Consider the following 18,583-nt stretch of genomic DNA (forward strand, 5'->3'; position numbering starts at 1 on the left):
CAGTCGGTAGAGCATGGCGCTTGCAACGCCAAGCGTCGTGGGTTCGATTCCCGCTGGGGCCACCCATATGTAAAAGTAGTGGCCCCAGCCGACTTGTAAGTCGCTTTGGACAAAAGCGTCTGCTAAATGGGATATATTATTATTATTATATTTTTGTCAAATATAGACCTAACCCATGGAACTGCTTCTGATTTTTATTTGCACCCCCCCCTGAAAAAAGCGAATGCGATACATATGGTTTTTAATTTGGGAAATCTGTTCCAAAGTATTCCCACGCGTAATGGAGTGATAATGCGGTCTCATACAAATGTAAGCAAGGTTGGAAATTATTATGTTTTGGCCTTCTGTTTGGTCACATGACAGTCTGCTCAAGAGGAAAAAAACAGCCCGTGGCTTAATCTAGATCCCTGGCTTAGAGTGTGCTGCTGGTGTGTGGCTTGTTGGTCGTGAGTTTTGTTGTGTTTCTGTGTTGACTAAGTATGCTAGCTTTGGGGTGGTTTTTAAGGAAAGCAAACCATTCCATGTCATGTAAAGTGACTGCTGGTGTTATGTTAATGTCTCAGTTGATTTGCCAGGATTAGTGCCACGACATTGCAAGGGGAAGTAAGCTGATGAGTAAAGTGCTGAGAACTATGTGATGGGTTGTAGCAACCAAACCAGTCGTCCACCCAGGAAGTGTTGGTTGTGATTTTTGTGTTTGTTCAGTGTTTTGTATTTATTTTTGCCTTTTCTTTTTCTGTTGTTGTGAATGATCATTACCATTCTGTGTTCCTCATGTGTTAGTTGTGTGTATGCTTGTCTCTTCTCTCTCTGTCAAGTTGTTTATCTCTCAATGAGTGTTTTGATCATGTGTAAACAGTCAAGTGTTCCTCAGGGACAAAGTATGCAATGTAGCCACGTGTAACACACCTAGGCCAAACCAGTGACTGCCTGCCTTAAGGCACACAGAAGCATCCTGACGACACCGGACACGCGCGAGTCTGCGCACGACCAGTTTGGATGAAATGATTGAATAACATGCATGTGTACATTTATTTTGCAACGCAAACGCAAGTAACGCAAGCGGTGTGTTCAGCATGTAACACGCGCACTAGTGTTGCACGGCGTATCGAAACCTTTGTATTTTTCAAAAAATAAAAAATAAATAACTGTTCGATACTCAAATTTTTTCAGTACTTCTGTCAAATGTCTAAGGTGAATGAGAGGCTCAAGTCGGTCTATCTGTGCCGCCCCTTTGTAGAGCAAAGTGTCCCCTCCACTTGTTCAATCATCGCTAGAGCTTTCTGGGTTGCGTTATCTCCCCGCTGATGCTGCACGGACGTTAACACACTGGAATAATGCAACGACGGTATGTAGAAGTGTTGAAACTGTTCATTACTGTTGTAATTGTAGGATAACTTTCCCTGCTAGCTTACAGCTGAAGCAACATCAGTTCACTCTACCCTGGTACTTTGTTTCTGATAATATGCAAATCGTAAAAGCAAAATATGCTGATTGTCACCAAAAACCTAATTCGTCTCCCGTCTGGTTTCCACTATGTTGCATACCCACAAGGTCAGATTCCACAGCTGCATTCTGCCTTGCACATGATGTCATTACTTAGACAGCGCACACTTTTATAAAATAAGTGATTGCTTCTTCTATGCCAATATTGTTGCTCAATAAAATGTTCTCTTAGCAGTTGCTATTAAAATAAGTCGTAAACAGAAGGGATTGTTTGTCATCTGTAGCCCCGTAAAATCGGCTAAAACCAGCTCAACTCACCTATTGAATAATACGCATTCACCTGTATTGTGACTAGGCCTAGACTACAACTTGATTTGCCCACTTTATCAGTAGAGATGTACTATTTCAAATAATGATTACCATGTTATTTTGTAGTTTTGGTAGAAACAACGTGGAATTGATTGCATAATTAATTCATTAATGCATACATGGCTGTCTCAAGAGTTTTTTTTTTTTCTTCACATAAATGTTCAAATATAATGAATGATAATTGAACTCAAGATGCTCAACGATTTGAACAGAGCAGTAGCTGAGTTTCTCTGGATAAAGTGCCATTCTGACTTTTTGCTGTTGTTGCTGTACTGTGTTGGTGTCGTTTTGGAATCGAGTGTCATGACGGTATCGCGTATCGTGATCCTAAACCTGGTATCGAAGTCCATTCTGGTATCGTGACAACACCAATACACCATGTTGGAATAAAGGAGGATGTGATTTCCTAGATCTCCCCTCGGGACTGATAGTGAGTCAGGTGTCACTATGTTACTGACTTCCTGTGGTAACTGTGAACAGGAAGTGTTGTGTCACTTGTGTACGGGCGTGTCACCTGCTAGAGAACCCCTCCCGGTGACATCATCCCTCACCGCTCAGCGGAGCACAGCCGCCACCAGGGAGCCATGGCAATGCTACAAACACTCACATCAACAGCCACAGTGGAGATAACAACATGCACAATCTCCCTCTATCCATCTCTCTCCAAAATAGTAATTTTCTCCTTAATAGGTATGTAACTAGCAGTAGTTTAAACTGTGACATCACTGGTCTAAAGTGGACTTTGTTTTTCAGAAAGAAACACCGTGTGTGTGTGTGTGTGTGTGTGAGAGAGAGAGAGAGAGAGAGAGAGAGAGAGATCACAGGTGCAGTAAAGGGGTTATTCCTTAATCATTCAGTTGGTCAGTTAAGTTACTGTGACATTACTCTGACCTCTGCTTGTCTCTAAAGGGAAGTGAGTAATGGTTCAAGTGTGTGTAATAACACATCTCAACACGGGCTCTTTTTCTCTCTTTTCGATTTCTCAACCTGCTTTCTTTGTCCCTCTCGCTCAGCATAGCTGTCTCTCTCTCACACACACACAGCGCTGTCTTATGGTTCTGGGTGGAAGCTGTACATTAGTAGTGACAGTGCTGTGAAGAGAGGCTGACTGGCTCATTATGTTCTTGTCACAAGCCAAGCGCTTAAATGCTGACTTCCACTACGTTTCCTAGGAACCACAAGAACCAAATACATTTCTTCTGCTCTTTTGGTTCTGTGCTTCTTTTTGTCTTTGTTTAATGATGGTCCTTTGGGAACTCTCTGTGTGGTTTTCCCGGCAAGTCCCTGTAAACCAGGGTACTTTTTAGAAGGATAATTACACAGCACGTGTGTGTGTGTGTGTGTGTGTGTGTGTGTGTGTGTGTGTGTGTGTGTGTGTGTGTGTGGTGATCCTCTTTGTGAAGTTCTCACAAGGAAAGCAGCCTGTTGTCATCTCTTTCTAATTACTCAGAGTTAAGCTGGTGGCCTGACCTGACAGTGTGAAGGCTATGTGTGGTGGGGGGGGATATAACTTTGGACATTTTCTCCTATCTCGTTCTCATATACACACTCTGTTTCCTGTGTGATTACCCAGAGTTCTTTGTGTCTGTATTCTCAAGTTCAGGCCTTGTGGGTTAAATGGCACCATCATGGCATCAGCTGTTTTTTGAATGGCTGCGTCAGGGTAACAAGTGCTTTCATAAATGCATGGCTCGGGCCTCGTTTCACAAGAGCATTGTAAAATAAGCTTTCTCTTAACGACCCAGCCTTAACGCGTGTTAATTTACGTATCGGATTTCATTGTCCAACATCAGTTTTACAATTTCTTCATTTTTGTGGCCACCTAGAGTAATGTTTTGCTTTTCAATAAAACCTTTCATGTTGGTTTAAGAACATCGTACTACTTTATTTTCTTACAACTTTACAGGCTGTTTTCTATTCTGTTCAAATGAATTACGATCGTCTCTAGGGGATTTTGACGCCCTATTACGTTACGCACCCAATGCATATGGATGTCCGGTAAATTCATATCGTTCTGGTTACGTTGTCTGGCTCCATTTCTGACGGAAACGCTGAGCTGCGTGTTTGCACCCGCACTTGTTGTCGTCGACGTAGCCTAAGCGGAAACCTCCCTGTAGAGGGGATCAGGATCCGTGTTCACTGCAGGAGACGAACACCAGTTGGTCATCACACTGACCTGTATCAGAATTACGCCCAGGACGATACCAGCATCGCAGTATTTTTTTTTAAAATTCCTTGCCAAAAATGAAAGCACGAAGCAGACCATATGCTTGGGTCCTTTTTAAAAACCATCTTTCTTTGGTCCCTTGTGTGCTGTAGCTTTGAAAATGCATTTGTGTGGCCACATAATGTTTGTTTCCGTCATTAGAGGATATTCACATCGTGTACTATAGAACAGCACTACACAGGTAGTCTCCATTACCAGCTCTTTGGCTGCTTCCCAAATAGCACCCTGTGTGATAACATCTATCATGTGAACAACAATGTGCAGTGTCGGCCTTTTTGTTTGTGTATGTGCCCATGAGTGTGTTTGAATGCACATCAGTTTAACGGTTGAGCCCTCGCGAGTTCACGCGTATTGTTAACCTATAGAGGTTGGATAACTGGGGTGCTGCATATTAAAACATGACAAAGTGTGTGTGTGTGTGTTTTGAGGGAGGTAGGTTGTCTCCTGCTCCATTCCTTTGACATTTGTGAGTCACAAGTTCCTCATACCATGTCTGCTATTTTCTTAAAGGGTAGCAGTTAATGTCAGCCCAAAACCATAGAAATAGAATGGAGCAGAAGGCCAACACATCATGACTCCTATTCAGTCTAGCTGCAGACCTAATAGTTCTTTGATGAGGGTCATAATGGCTGGGACTGGGATGGCAGACATCAATCTGAATGTGTTCCCAAAGTACTTGTGTGAAAGTTACCAGAAGGTAATATAGGCTTGGGCGGTATACCGGGTATTTGGAAAAAGTCACGGGATGTTTTTTTTTCCAATACCGTTGAAACTATTTATTTGAAGTTTAAAATAAATAAATAAATGTGAATATTTCTAGCTACTTTTTAAGTAAATACTTGCAGTCAACTTGTGCAATACGTTAGGAGATAAAGAAGATTGCGTACTTTATTTCACCTGTCACATCATTTTTCATGATGAAGCTTACTGGTTGTCCCCAGTCACGTGGTGTTTGTTTACAAGCACACAATTTACATTTACATTTAAGTCATTTAGCAGACGCTCTTATCCAGAGCGACTTACAAATTATGACAAGAGACCGGAGCCTTGTGAGTCACAGTATGGAATTTACAACTAAATGTTTGACAGCTAGATAGATATCTTTTAACTATTTAGTTAACTGTCTAAAATGTGCTGGATGCCAGGCAGTTGTGCATTTGGTCTGCTAATTTAGTAGCTAGTTAGCTATCTAGCTAAGTGTGGTTAGCTTCTTACAAAATCAAGCATTCGCTTGGTATCAGTAGAGAATCCCCTCTTGGATTAAGAGCATCGCTGGCTAATTATTTGTTTTGTGCGTGCAGTATATATATATATATATATTGACTGTATATATTGGTCATATGAAAAGTGCATTTAGTTAGCATTCTCTATTGGATTTTACACGTACTTGTTTGCATTTGCTAACCTTCGTATTACAGAGTATCTGTGGGGTGTGAAAACAGTGCCCCCTTGTGTTCAGTGCCGGTATTACTTAATATCCTGGTATGGCACAATGTCGGTTTGATAATCTGGATACCTCTTGAAGGTAACGAGAGATGAAAGTTGAGATAAAGTAATCAAAAAGAAGAAAATGGCACTAGGGACCTAACATCCTCTGTCATTCTCTCAGGCCCAGATCCAATCAGCTGGCTACCTCAAGAGGGATGGAGATAGAGAGGGGGGATGGAAAGAGAACAGGAGATGGAGAGAGAGAAGTGTGGAGATGGTGTGCAGTAATGACAATCTCCATTCGGTGACTTAGCAAATTGTGTTTCTTTGTATTATTGGCTAATGGCTAATTAGCCGCTCTCTTAAATTGAATTTGTGTGGAATCCATATTATAGTCCCAACAGGCCCTTGTTTGCACTGTTTTCCATGCAGCTGTGTGTACGCACGTGTATGTGTGTGTCCGCATGCCTTTTTGAGAGAGGAGGGAGGTGAGAGAGGGAGAATGCAAGTCAGCTTAGGTCAATTGAACCTTTCTCTGTTGTAGAGAAAGCTGATCACTGAAGTCTTTATTTTTTTTTTGAGCCAAACCTGCTCCTCGCCGGCCACTGATATTCTGAGCCCCGTCCGATATCCGGCGTCTGGACAGATTTTTCTCTTCAACCCGACCCACCTGCATAGAATAAATTGCTACAGAGAGCCGATCAGTGACCAGCCAAGTAACGCCATTTATTTAATTGTTTTTATGATCTCCAAAGTAGTAGGCTATTATTTCCCCCCCCCTGCATAAACATGTATTTATCTGCCTATTCAACATTTGGATAAAAGAAAACAATTTTATTTATTTTTTTACAATGAGAAAAGGCACAGTTGACAAATCAAATCGCTTTGATAAAGAGCCTTCTAATTAGACTTCTTCCTTAATTAAAGCCTATATCCGACATAACAAAACCTAGGAAGGCTGGCACAGAGAGAGGTTGTGTGTGTGTTCCTCTGTTTGTCTTCCCCTGAAGGTTGACTTTATAAAGCCGTTGAACATGTTGAGCCTAGGTTGTTGTTCAGTGTGTGTTCTGTGACCCTCTGGGTGACTCCAGATGCTGGCATCTGGGACAGTCATTATGGGCCATGTTTGGAAGCACCGTTACAGAGATCATGCATCTTATTTCTGGCTTAAGTTTTGCAGTTATGTAGCTTAATAGAGTAGAATGCAAACATAGGAAGTGAGGAACTTGCCCCATAAACTTTCCATAGTTGTTCGGATTTGTGTGTGTGATCTTCAGCGCCACCTGGTGTTGGCCAATTATCAATTGAGACCCTGCCTTCACTAAGCTATTCATTGGTGTAGCCTGACACCTTGTGGCAAGGATTTGCTAGTGCAATTGTACTGTCATTCTAACTGTCAAAAAAATCTGAAATCCCCTAATCGCAAAATAAAATGGATCCATCCCTGCATGTGGAATTGTTCAGATGATCCATAACGTCGTACAAGAGGAATTAGTGAGCTAATCTAAGTGTGTATGTTCTTGATTGATCCAGTATGTAATGTGTAACTGTGTTTAATGAAGTAGTCTTATTGTGATATTGATCTACCTGTAGCCTATTCCCCCCTGTCCGCAATGATTAATGATGACCTTTGTAGAGACGGTCCCTGTCTGATCCTAATTGATCCTTTCCTCTCTCCCCCACTCCCTCTCTTTCTCTCCTTCTGTCTGTCCCTTAATCCCTCCCTCGATCTCCCCGTATCCCTCATTGTCTCCCTCTTCCCCTGTTCAATCTCCCCATTTCTTTCTTTCACTCGTTCTCTCAACCCCTCCCCCTCCCCTCTCTGTACAGAAACTCAAACGGCTGATTCCTGATGAGGTAGGTTGTGTGTGTGTGTGTGTGTGTGTTTGTGTGTGTGTGTGTGTGTGTGCCCACATCCCAGTCATAATCATCTGACTGTCTTTGTTGCATCTCATCTCACCCTGTAGTCCACTACTAACCCCTCCACATGCCCCTCTATCCATACCACACTACAACCCCCATGAGCCTGGTTGTTGCAGTAACACCCCATAATAACTCAACCATGTTGTCTGTACTACTCACCCTAGTTGAATCGACACATACTGTTGAATGGTGCCTGCCTGTCCGCCTGTGCCTCCCTGACTCCCCCTCAGTGGTCTAGGTTAGGTTACAGGTTGGGTCTGAGGTCAAGGTTGGGGGGTTGTAGGTAGGTTAGGCCCAGGGCAGGAAGGGATTAAACTAGCTATGATCTCACAGGAAGTCTGCTACTCAGGTTATTTTAGTTTAAATGTATTTAACCTTTTTTCTTTAACTAGGCAAGTCAGTTTAAGAACAGACTGCCTACCCCGGTATTTACGGTATTACTGGTTTAGCACACAAGGTGTCCGCCAAATAATGCAAAAAAGCCCATTGGGCCTCTATTACCAGAATGCTAACAGAATTAGCCCAAGTAATAGCGAATTTCCATGGAGGCTGCTAGCGGAAGAGCACACATAAAAATAAACAAATTGCAAAGACAAGCAATCCAGCTCATGAAGTTATACACTTCATGGACAAAAGTATGTGGACACACCTATTTCAGCCACACCCGTTGCTGACAGGTGTATAAAACTGAGCACACAGCCATGCAATCTCCATAGACAAACATTGGCAGTAGAATGGCCCGTAGTGAAGAGCTCAGTGACTTACAATGTGGCACCGTCATAGGATGGCACCTTTCCAACAAGTCAGTTCATCAAATTTCTGCTCTGCTAGAGCTGCTCCGGTCAACTCTAAGTGCTGTTATTGTGAAGTGGAAATGTCTAGGAGCCACAACGGCTCAACTTCGAAGTGGTAGCCCACACAAGCTCAGAGAACGGGAATGCTGAAACTAGAGGCCGACCGATTAATCAGAATAGCCGATTATTTAGGGCCGGAAATCGGTATTTGTGGACACTGAATTTTAAATTATTATATATATATATTTTTTTTACCACCTTTATTTAACTAGGCAAGTCAGTTAAGAACACATTCTTATTTTCAATGATGGCCTAGGAACGCTGGGTTTACTGCCTTGTTCAGGGGCAAAACGACAGATTTTCACCTTGTCAGCTCGGGCATTCAATCTTGCAACCTTACAGTTAACTAGTCCAACGCTCTAACCACCTGCTTTACGTTACACTCCACGAGGAGCCTGCCTGTTACGCGAATGCAGTAAGAAGTCAAGGTAAGTTGCTAGCTAGCATTAAACTTATCTTAAAAAACAATCAATCAATCATAATCAGTCGTTAACTACACATGGTTGATGATATTACTAGTTTATCTAGCGTGTCCTGCGTTGCATATAATAGATGCGGTGCGCATTCGCGAAAAAGGACTGTCGTTGCTCCAACGTGTACCAAATCATAAACATCAATGCCTTTCTTAAAATCAATACACAAGTATATATTTTTAAACCTGCATATTTAGTTAATATTGCCTGCTAAAATTTATTTTAACTAGGGAAATTGTCACTTCTCTTGCAACAGAGTCAGGGTATATGCAGCAGTTTGGGTCGCCTGGCTCGTTGCGAACTGTGAAAAGGCTATTTCTTCCTAACAAAGACAGCCAACTTCGCCGAATTTGCGAAAAAAGCACAATCATTGCATGAATGTACCTGACAATTAACATCAATGCCTTCCTTAAAATCAATACACAGAAGTATATATTTTTAAACCTGCATATTTATTAACCAGGTGAAATTGTCACTTCTCTTGCGTTCATTGCTCAGGGTATATGCAACAGTTTTTGTCTGCCTGGCTCATTGCGAACACATTTTTTGCCAGAATTTTACATAATTATGACATAACATTGAAGGTTGTGCAATGTAACAGGAATTTTTAGACTTATGTATGCCACCCGTTAGATAAAATACGGAACGGTTCCGTATTTCACTGAAAGAAAAAACGTTTTTTTCTTTGATATGATAGTTTCCGGATTCGACCATATTAATGACCGAAGGCTCATATTTCTGTGTGTTATTATGTTATAATTAAGTCTATGATTTGATAGAGCCGTCTGACTGAGCGATTCAAACAGCACTTTGTGTGTGTTTTGCCAGCAGCTCTTCGCAATGCTTCATGCGTCACTCACTCTGAGACTTGGAGTAGTTGTTCCCCTTGCTCTGCATGGGTAACGCTGCTTCGAGGATGGCTGTTGTCGATGTGTTCCTGGTTCGAGCCCAGGTAGGAGCGAGGCGAGCAACGGAAGTTATACTGTTACACTGGCAATACTGAAGTGCCTATAAGAACAAATCGTATAAATACAAATCGTGTAGAGAGATAGTCCTATAATTCCTATATTAACTACAACCTAAAACTTCTTACCTGGGAATATTGAAGACTCGTGTTAAAAGGAACCACCAGCTTTCATATGTTCTCATGTTCTGAGAAAAGAACTTAAACGTTAGCTTTCTTACATGGCACATATTGCACTTTTACTTTCTTCTTCAACACTTTGTTTTTGCATTATTTAAACCAAATTTAACATGTTTCAGTATTTATTTGAGGCTAAATTAATTTTATTGATGTATTAAGTTAAAATAAGTGTTCATTCAGTATGGTTGTAATTGTCATTATTACAAATAAATAAATAAAAATCGGCCGATTTAATCTGTATCGGCTTTTTTTAGTCCTCCAATAATCGGTATCGGCGTTGAAAAATCATAATCGGTTGACCTCAAGCTGAAACGTTTTGTGCTTAAATTGTATTGGAAGAACTTGACTGGCCTGCACCTCAACCCCATCAAACACTTTTGGGATGAATAGGAATGCCGACTGCGAGCCAGGCCTGATCGCCCGACATTATTGTGTTATCTCACTAATGCTCTTGTGGCTGAATGGAAGCAATTCTCCAACATCTAGTGGAATGCCTTCCCAGAAGAGTGGAGGCTGTTATAGCAGCAAAAGTGGGGACCAACTACATATTAATGCCCATGATTTTGGAATGGGATGTTCAACGAGCAGGTATCCACAAACTTCTGTGTATAGCCATGTAGTGTGTATACTGTATACAGTGCATTTGGAAATTATTCAGACCCCTTCATTTTTCCCACATTTTTTAGGTTAGATCCTTATTCTAAAATTGAAGAAAACAACGATTTAATCAATCGTCACAATACCCCATAATGACAAAGCAAAAACAGGTTTTAAAAAATGTGTAATTTATTTTAAAACTTTCATAAAAAACTAATCAAATTTACATAAGTATTCAGACTCTTTACTCAGTACTTTGTTGAAGCACCTTTGGCAGCGATTACAGCCTAGAGTCTTCTTGCGTCTGACGCTGCAAGTTTGGCACACCTGTATTTGGGGGGTTTCTCCCATTCTTCTCTGCAGATCCTCTCAAGCTCTGTCAGGTTGGATGGGGAGTGTTGCTGGGCAGCTATTTTTAGGTCTCTCCAGAGATGTTCGATCGGGTTCAGGTCCGGGCTCTGGAAGGGCCACTCAAGGACATTGAGACTTGCCCGAAAGCAACTCCTGCGTTGTCTTGGCTGTGTGCTTAGGATTGTTGTCCTGTTTTGAAGGTGAACCTTCGCCCCGGTCTGAGGTCCTGAGCACTCTGGAGCAGGTTTTCATCAAGGATCTCTCTGTACTTTGCTCCGTTCATCTTTCCCTCGATCCTGACTAGTCTCCCAGTCCCTGCCGCTGAAAACCTCTCCACAGCGTGATTCTGCCACCACCATGCTTCACCGTAGGGATTGCGGCAGGTTTCTTCCAGACGTGGCACTTGCCGCTAAGGCCAGAGTTCAATCTTGGTTTCATCAGAACAGAGAATCTTATTTCTCGTGGTCCGAGAGTCTTTAGGTGCTTTTGATAACAGCCCACTTGGAGTTTATGTGCCTTTTTACTGAGGAGTGGCTTCCGTGCGGCCACTCTACCATAAAGGCCTGATTGGTGGAGTGCTGCAGATATGGTTTTCCTTCTGGAAGGTTCTCCCATATCCACAGAGGAACTCTGGAGCTCTGTCAGTGTGATCATCGGATACTTTGTCAACTCCCTGACCAAGGACCTTCTCCCCCCGATTGCTCAGTTTGGCCGGGCAGCCAGCTCTAGGAAGAGTCTTGGTGGTTCCAAACTTCTTCCATTTAAGAATGATGGAGGCCACTGTGTTCTTGGAGACTTTCAATGCTGCAGACATTTTTTTTTGATACCCTTCCCCAGATCTGTGTCTCGACACAATCCTTGCTCGGAGCCCTACAGTCAATTCCTTCGACCTCATGGCTTTTGCTCTGACCTGCACTGTCAACTGTGGGATCTTATGTAGACAGGTTTGTGCCTTTCCAAATCATGTCCAGTCCATTAAATTTCCACAGGTGGACTCCAATCAAGTAGAAACATCTCACGGATGATCAATGGAAACAGGATTTACCTGAGCTCAATTTTGAGTCTCATTGTAAAGGGACTGAATTCTTATGTGAATAAGGTATTTCATATTACTATTATTTGTTGTAATACGTTTGCAAAAATATATAAACCTGTTTTCGCTTTGTCATTATGGGGTATTGTGTGTAGATTGCTGAGGATTTTTTTATTTATATACTGGTTCGAATCCCTGAGCCCACTAGGTTAGTAATGTGCCCTTGAGCAAGGCCCTTACCCCTAATTGCTCCTGTATGTCACTTTGGATGAGAGCGTCTGCTAAATTACTAAAATATACATGCGAACGTAGGGGTAGGGTAGCATTAACTCAGAATTCTTAGTTTTTTTTATTCAGGTAAACAATATAAAACCCATAATATCTTGCTGCGTCTTGTAAACCTATTTCTAAAATGCTTCTGTCATTTCTGCTCTGCATCAGACTCATTTTGTGCTTCAGTTGCACTTCTCCACTTGGATGAGAATTCACAAACAGGCATGCTATCAGCAGGCATGCTACCCTCTGACTGATGTGCAACTTTTCTCTGATGCTTTTCTGTGTAGCCAGCCTTATTTTCTCCTGTAAAATGCAAGCTTAACTTTAAGCAAAACATTAGAAAATGCAGCTGGCTACATTCTCTCGACTCATAAACATTAGATATATGGTGGCCATGCATCGTTTTTGCAAAAAAAAAATGCCTAGATTTCTCAATGTAAACAAATTTACTTGTGTGGCTGCCAGCCAAGAACGCAATCTGCTTTATCTCCTAACGTATTGCACAAGTTGAGTGCAGGTATTTACTTAATAAAGATCCTCCCGCTTTTTGTCAATTTTCGCCTAAAGTAACATACCCAAATCTAACTGGCTGTAGCTCAGGACCTGAAGGAAGGATATGCATATTTTTGATACCATTTGAAAGGAAACACTTTGAAGTTTGTGGAAATGTGAAATTAATTATAGTAGAATATAACACATTAGATCTGGTAAAAGATAATACAAAGGAAAAAAAACGTGTTTTGAAATGCAAGCCAATTTTGGCCACTAGATGGCAGCAGTGTATGCACTTTTTTTTAGACTGATCAAATTAACTATTGCGTATCTGTTCAAAATGTTACATTAAGACTGGCCAAATATGCTTAATTGGTTTATTAGTACATTTTCAAGTTCATAATTGTGCACTCCCCTTAAACAATACCATGGTATTATTTCACTGTAATAGCTACTGTAAATCAGACAGTGCAGTGCAGATTAACAAGAATGTAAGCTTTCTGCCCATATAAGACATGTTCATGTCCTGGGAGGTGTTCATGTAACTTACAACCTCATGCTAATCACATTAGCCTGCGTTAGGTTAACTGTCCCGTAGAGTTTAAAGTGGCTACAAATATGAATGTATTGAAAAACTTCTAATAAATAGTTTAAACGGTTTTGATGATATTGAAAAGCCATCCAGTGGCTATTTCCAAGTACCCCTGTAAACGGTATGTGGTATGAACTGGTATGTCGATGACATCACCCTGTGACCCTGCTTCATTTTATTCTAGCACACACACGAGTGAAGCTGAACGTGTTTCACAGTGATGTTTAGTCATTTATGACGTCTGAATGTCCAATGGAATCTGATGCCCAATTCCAAATCAACCTTTTTGCCCTGACCTATCCAATCCACAGGGTTGGGGTTGAACTGGGATAACCCTCATATCTCCCTGTGTGACCTCTGACCACTCTCCTTTGACCCCCCTGCAGTTGGAGCGTTTCACCAGCATGAGGATGAAGAAGGACAAGGAGAAGCCTCATGCAGCCGGGCAACGCCACTCCAACGCTGCCCACTACGAGGTTCCTACCCAGGGGACCATGCTGCACGACCACCCTGACGAATACGTCCTGGAACTCTTCGAACAGATGCTGGTGAGCGAGAGGGTTAAAGAAAGACTGATTGTCTACTGGGTGTGGACTACAGGCTATTCGTCTGTATCTTTTGGGACGCTGACTTAAAGGTATCTCTCTGTCCCCCACTCTCCCCCCCTCTCTCCCCCTTCTCTCTCTCCCCCCCTCTCTCTCCCCCTCTCTCTCCCCCCCTCCTCTCTCTCTCTCTCCCCCTCTCTCTCTCCCCCTCTCTCTCTCCCCCTCTCTCTCCCCCCTCTCTCCCCCTCTCTCTCCCCCCCTCTCTCTCCCCCTCTCTCTCCCCCCTCTCTCTCTCTCTCTCCCCTCTCTCTCTCTCTCTCTCCCCTCTCTCTCTCCCCTCCTCTCTCTTCTCTCCCCTCTCTCTCTTCTCTCTCCCCTCTCTCTTTCTCTCCCCTCTCTCTTTCTCTCCCCTCTCTCTTTCTCTCCCCCTCTCTTTTCTCTCCCCTCTCTTTCTCTCCCTCTCTCTCTCTCCCCTCTCTCTTTCTCTCCCTCTCTCCTTTCCCCTCTCTTCTCTCTTTCCCCCTCTTTCTCTTTTCTCTCCCCCTCTCTCTTTCTCTCTCTTTCCCCCTCTCTTTCTTTCCCCCTCTCTCTTTCCCCCCTCTTCTCTTTCCCCCTCTTTCTCTTTCCCCCCCTCTTTCTCTTTCCCCCTCTTTCTCTTTCCCCCCCTTTCTCTTCCCCCCCCTCTCTTTCTTTCCCCCCCCTCTTTCTCTTCTCCCCCTCTCTTTCCCCCTGCTCTCTCTCTCTCCAGGTGGATATGAACTTGAACGAGGAGAAGCAGCGGCCTCTGCGGGCGAAAGACATCGTCATCAAACGAGAGATGGTGTCTCAGTACCTCCACACGTCCAAAGCTGTGAGTAACAGGTTGATGTCCTGGGATCAGTCATACCTTCATAACATACACAGTAGACCTGGAGCAGCGGTAACTTGTCCTCTTTATGTCCTTTTACACTACTGCCGTGTGTGTGTGTGAGCTAGGGTCAGAACCAGAAGGAGAGCTCCAAGTCAGCCATGATATACATCCAGGAGCTGAGGACTGAGCCCAGAGACGCACAGCTCCTGGGCTGTCTGGAATCACTCCGGGTCTCCCTCAACAACAACCCTGTCAGCTGGGTGCAGAACTTTGGAGACGAGGGCCTGGTTCTGCTGCTCAACATCATGAGGAAAATCCAGGAGGAGAGGGACGAGTACCCGTAAGATATATCAAGCTCCTATTACCCCTTTTAGCTACCTAGCTACCCCCGTACCCCCTCTGACCCCCTCAACCCTTTTACCTTAACCTTTACTCCAGGAGGAAAGAGACCAGTACCCGGAAGTAGGGCTTTTATTAAATCAGTTTTCTCTTTTTCCTGATTCCATAGATTTTTCCTCCCAACAAAATTCCTTGTCTCAGTTGACCTTTTCCAGGTTTCCGTTTCCCCCAGTTCTTTCAAGTTGTCACTCAAAAATCACACTTTGTAAAATAGAATATCAAATTAAGTTGTTGTTCTAAGTCCACAGCAATGTTTTAACCCCATCAGAAGACGACTTTTTTTGTTGTTGATGAAATGTAGATTTTGTTGGTGTCGTTACCCTTTACAGTGCACACCTTGGAAGAGACCGGTGTTTAGTGTGTTTGTAGCTCACACGTGACGTTAGTTTGCACAACACATATCCACTGGATCGACGCAAATGGTCCTGATATCATTCTGCCAGATAGGCGCAGGCTACTTTGTAGTTTAACGTTTAATTGAGAAGGTTTTTGGGGAAAGCCTTTCCTTCTACCAGAAGACTGTTTTCATTTGCGTCATCGCCTACGGCCACACAAGGTTGCCTCTTCAGAAAGTTGCAGGAATGACACATCACTGTTGTGTTCTGCTCATGCCTTGTGATAAACTTTGGCTAATATATTTAGTTTATTCCCTATTAAGTTCAATACATTTTTTTTGTGGAATATTGTTGAATTCCGGTTGAATGTCTGGATCCCGTGATTACGTCCGCGTTTTACGCCCCTCTTACCACTTTTGCATTTACCCTCCCGGAGGAGAGAGACGAGTACTGGTAAGACGTCGACCCCCTCTTATTCCTACAACGCTCCAGTGGATTTGCTACTTGTTTGGTTTGGAAACCCCCTTATGTACAATAACACACCTCCCCCCCCCCCTCCTCTTTCCTCCGGTTAGAAACATGGGCATGAAGTGTCAACACGAGATTGTGCGCTGTCTCAAAGCCTTCATGAACAACAAGTATGGTCTGAAGGCCATGTTGACGTCTGCCGAGGGCATCCCTCTGCTGGTCCGAGCCATCAACCCCCTGGTCCCTCACATGATGGTGGATGTGGTCAAACTGCTCTCGGCCATCTGCATCCTGGAACACCCTGACAACCTGTAAGTATCTGTTTAGGTGTGTGTGTGTGTCTGTGTGTGTGTGTGTACCTTTCTGTGCATTAATATGTAACGCCCTCTGTAGTCATGAGCGTGTTCTGGAGGCCATCACTGAGGAGGCAGAGAAGCAGGACAATGAGAGGTTTCAGCCACTCCTCTTTGGTATGAACAAGCCCAACATCGCCTTGAAGAATGGCTGTATGCAGCTCATCAACGCTCTCATCAGTCGAGGAGAAGAGCTGGACTACAGGATCCACATCCGCTCAGAGCTGCTGAGACTGGGCCTGCGAGGCCTGCTGACTGTGAGTCACACAGACAGGTTCCAAACACTCATGTTTACCTGTAGGTTCAGGGAAGTTTGGATTTTTATTGACCCCCCTTCCAATCTTCAACCCACCCATCCCTCCCTCTTTCCCTCTTACTCTCCTCTCTCTCCCCCCCTTCTCCCCTCCCCCTCTTTCTCCTCCCACCTCCCCCTCTCTATCCTCCCACCTCCCTCTCTCTCCTCCCACCTCCCCCTCTCTATCCTCCCACCTCTCTGTCTCCTCCCACCTCTCTGTCTCCTCCCACCTGTCTCCTCCCACCTGTCTCCTCCCACCGCTGTCTCCTCCCACCGCTGTCTCCTCCCACCGCTGTCTCCTCCCACATCTGACTCCTCCCACATCTGACTCCTCCCACCTATGACTCCTCCCACCCCTCTCTGTCTCTCTCCTTCCTCCTCCCTGGGTCCTGTAGGATATTCGGACCATAGAGAATGAGGAGCTGAGGGTGCAGCTCAGTGTTTTTGACGAGCAGGCCGAGGATGACTCTGATGAACTCCAGGCCCGCCTCAACGACGTGCGCATCGAGATGGAATATCCTTCCACCACCAGGGAGGCTCAAAAAGTCTCTCTATGAAGGGAAGTTACTTTGGTTCAGATGTTAAGGTGATACAAGTTTATCGTGAGGCTGTCTCAAATTGTACCTTATACAGTGCACTACTGTTGATCACGGTCTATAGGGTAGCCCACTCTATAGGGAACAGGGTGCAACCTACCAGTCAGGTCACTGTCCTCTAACGTACATTCCTACATTTCACCACCAGGTGGCTCCAAGGTGCCATAATAGTTTCTCACACAAAAGCACAAGTAATTCTTCAGGGCTTTTGTTTTACCTTGTTGATTGCCTTGGCTCTGGTCACCATGACTGAGATGCATTTGATCACAGTAATAAACTGATCAGGAAGCTACTTAGCCTTTGATCAGATACTGATACCTGTCTTTAACAGGGCTTTGTCTTTGCTGCGTAATCCTTCACAATATAACACAATGACTACTGCATGTAAAGCGGTAGTCAACTATTTTGGAACCAGGTTACTGTAGATTGGGTTGCCTCTAAGCACAGTAGTATATCTTAGTAGTAGGGGTGGACTGATTCAGGGCGTTGATGCGGATTGTAAAATGTTCCTATCTGACCGCTCTGAACACTTGAGGTTGTGGTCCTTAACCATGCGGTCGTACTGACGTGACCGAGGTGTTCCAGATCCTGATGAACACGGTCAAAGACTCCAAGGCCGAAACACACTTCCTGTCTCTGATGCAGCACCTGCTGCTGGTTCGCAACGACTACATGGTCAGGTAAGGGACATAATATCACACACACACACACACACACACCTGCATTACAATCATGGTTAGGTTAAAACCACTACGTTCATTGACTGTGAATGCCTGTAACCAGGGATTGCGGTTTTGACCTCTTCCACTCCCCATGATCTCACGACCCTGACCCTGAACCTTGCCTTTTGTTCCCTCCCGCTCTACTACCGTGTGACTCAGAATATGTATTGTTGTGATGACCTGGGGGCCACGTATTGCATTGCTCTCCCTCTCCTTTCTGTGCCTCCGTTTCTGGATCTCTCTCTCTCTCTCTTATTCCTTCTCTTTTCTCGCTCCATCCCTTTTCTACCACTGTTTCTGGATCACTCTGGACCTCTTCTCTTTCCCCTCTATCTCTCTGTCTTTTTCTCTCCATTTCCTCAGTCTGTCTTCTCGGCGCGCCATTTCAAAGCTGCGAAATGAGTGCATGCAGAAGAGGTTTGAATGGAAATGAGCACATTCACCTCCTATCTCTGTAAATATGCTAATGTTCCCCAAAGGCAGTGAGCTTTCACTTGTGGAGAGAGGGGTAGGGCGAGGGAAGAGAGCGAGAGAGAAGTCGAGGGTGGAATGAAAGAGAGGAGCGAATACGCTGTGGAAGTATGCGACACACACTCTTATTTCCTTCTCTTATTTTCAGGGTGCTTTTCTAGGAACAGCCTTACAGCTGCAGTTTCCTAGAATCACTCAAATCTGAGTTGACATGTCAGGATTGTTGCTGGTCCAGTGTTCCTAGAATGGATTCTGACAGGCAGGAAGTTGTAGTGGTGCTGGGAGGGGAGAGAGAGAGAGGTGGTAAACATATGAGTCATGGAGGTTTTACAACGCAGTGACAG

The 18,583-nt window shown here is 43.9% G+C and overlaps 1 protein-coding gene across 1 annotated transcript in view; it reads left to right on the forward strand.

Moving 5' to 3' along the window:
- Positions 1-18,583, forward strand: part of LOC135526263 (protein diaphanous homolog 1-like) — a 136,477-nt gene that overhangs the window by 35,718 nt on the left and 82,176 nt on the right. The window contains exons 2-9 of the mRNA XM_064954457.1: positions 7,301-7,327; positions 13,592-13,753; positions 14,499-14,600; positions 14,726-14,940; positions 15,910-16,113; positions 16,196-16,412; positions 16,846-16,964; positions 17,610-17,726. Of these exons, the coding sequence (XP_064810529.1) occupies positions 7,301-7,327; positions 13,592-13,753; positions 14,499-14,600; positions 14,726-14,940; positions 15,910-16,113; positions 16,196-16,412; positions 16,846-16,964; positions 17,610-17,726 (1,163 nt within the window). The remainder of the gene's footprint in view (positions 1-7,300; positions 7,328-13,591; positions 13,754-14,498; positions 14,601-14,725; positions 14,941-15,909; positions 16,114-16,195; positions 16,413-16,845; positions 16,965-17,609; positions 17,727-18,583) is intronic.

Source organism: Oncorhynchus masou, chromosome 32, assembly GCF_036934945.1.
Source record: "Oncorhynchus masou masou isolate Uvic2021 chromosome 32, UVic_Omas_1.1, whole genome shotgun sequence".
Classification (NCBI taxonomy): Eukaryota; Metazoa; Chordata; class Actinopteri; order Salmoniformes; family Salmonidae; genus Oncorhynchus; species Oncorhynchus masou.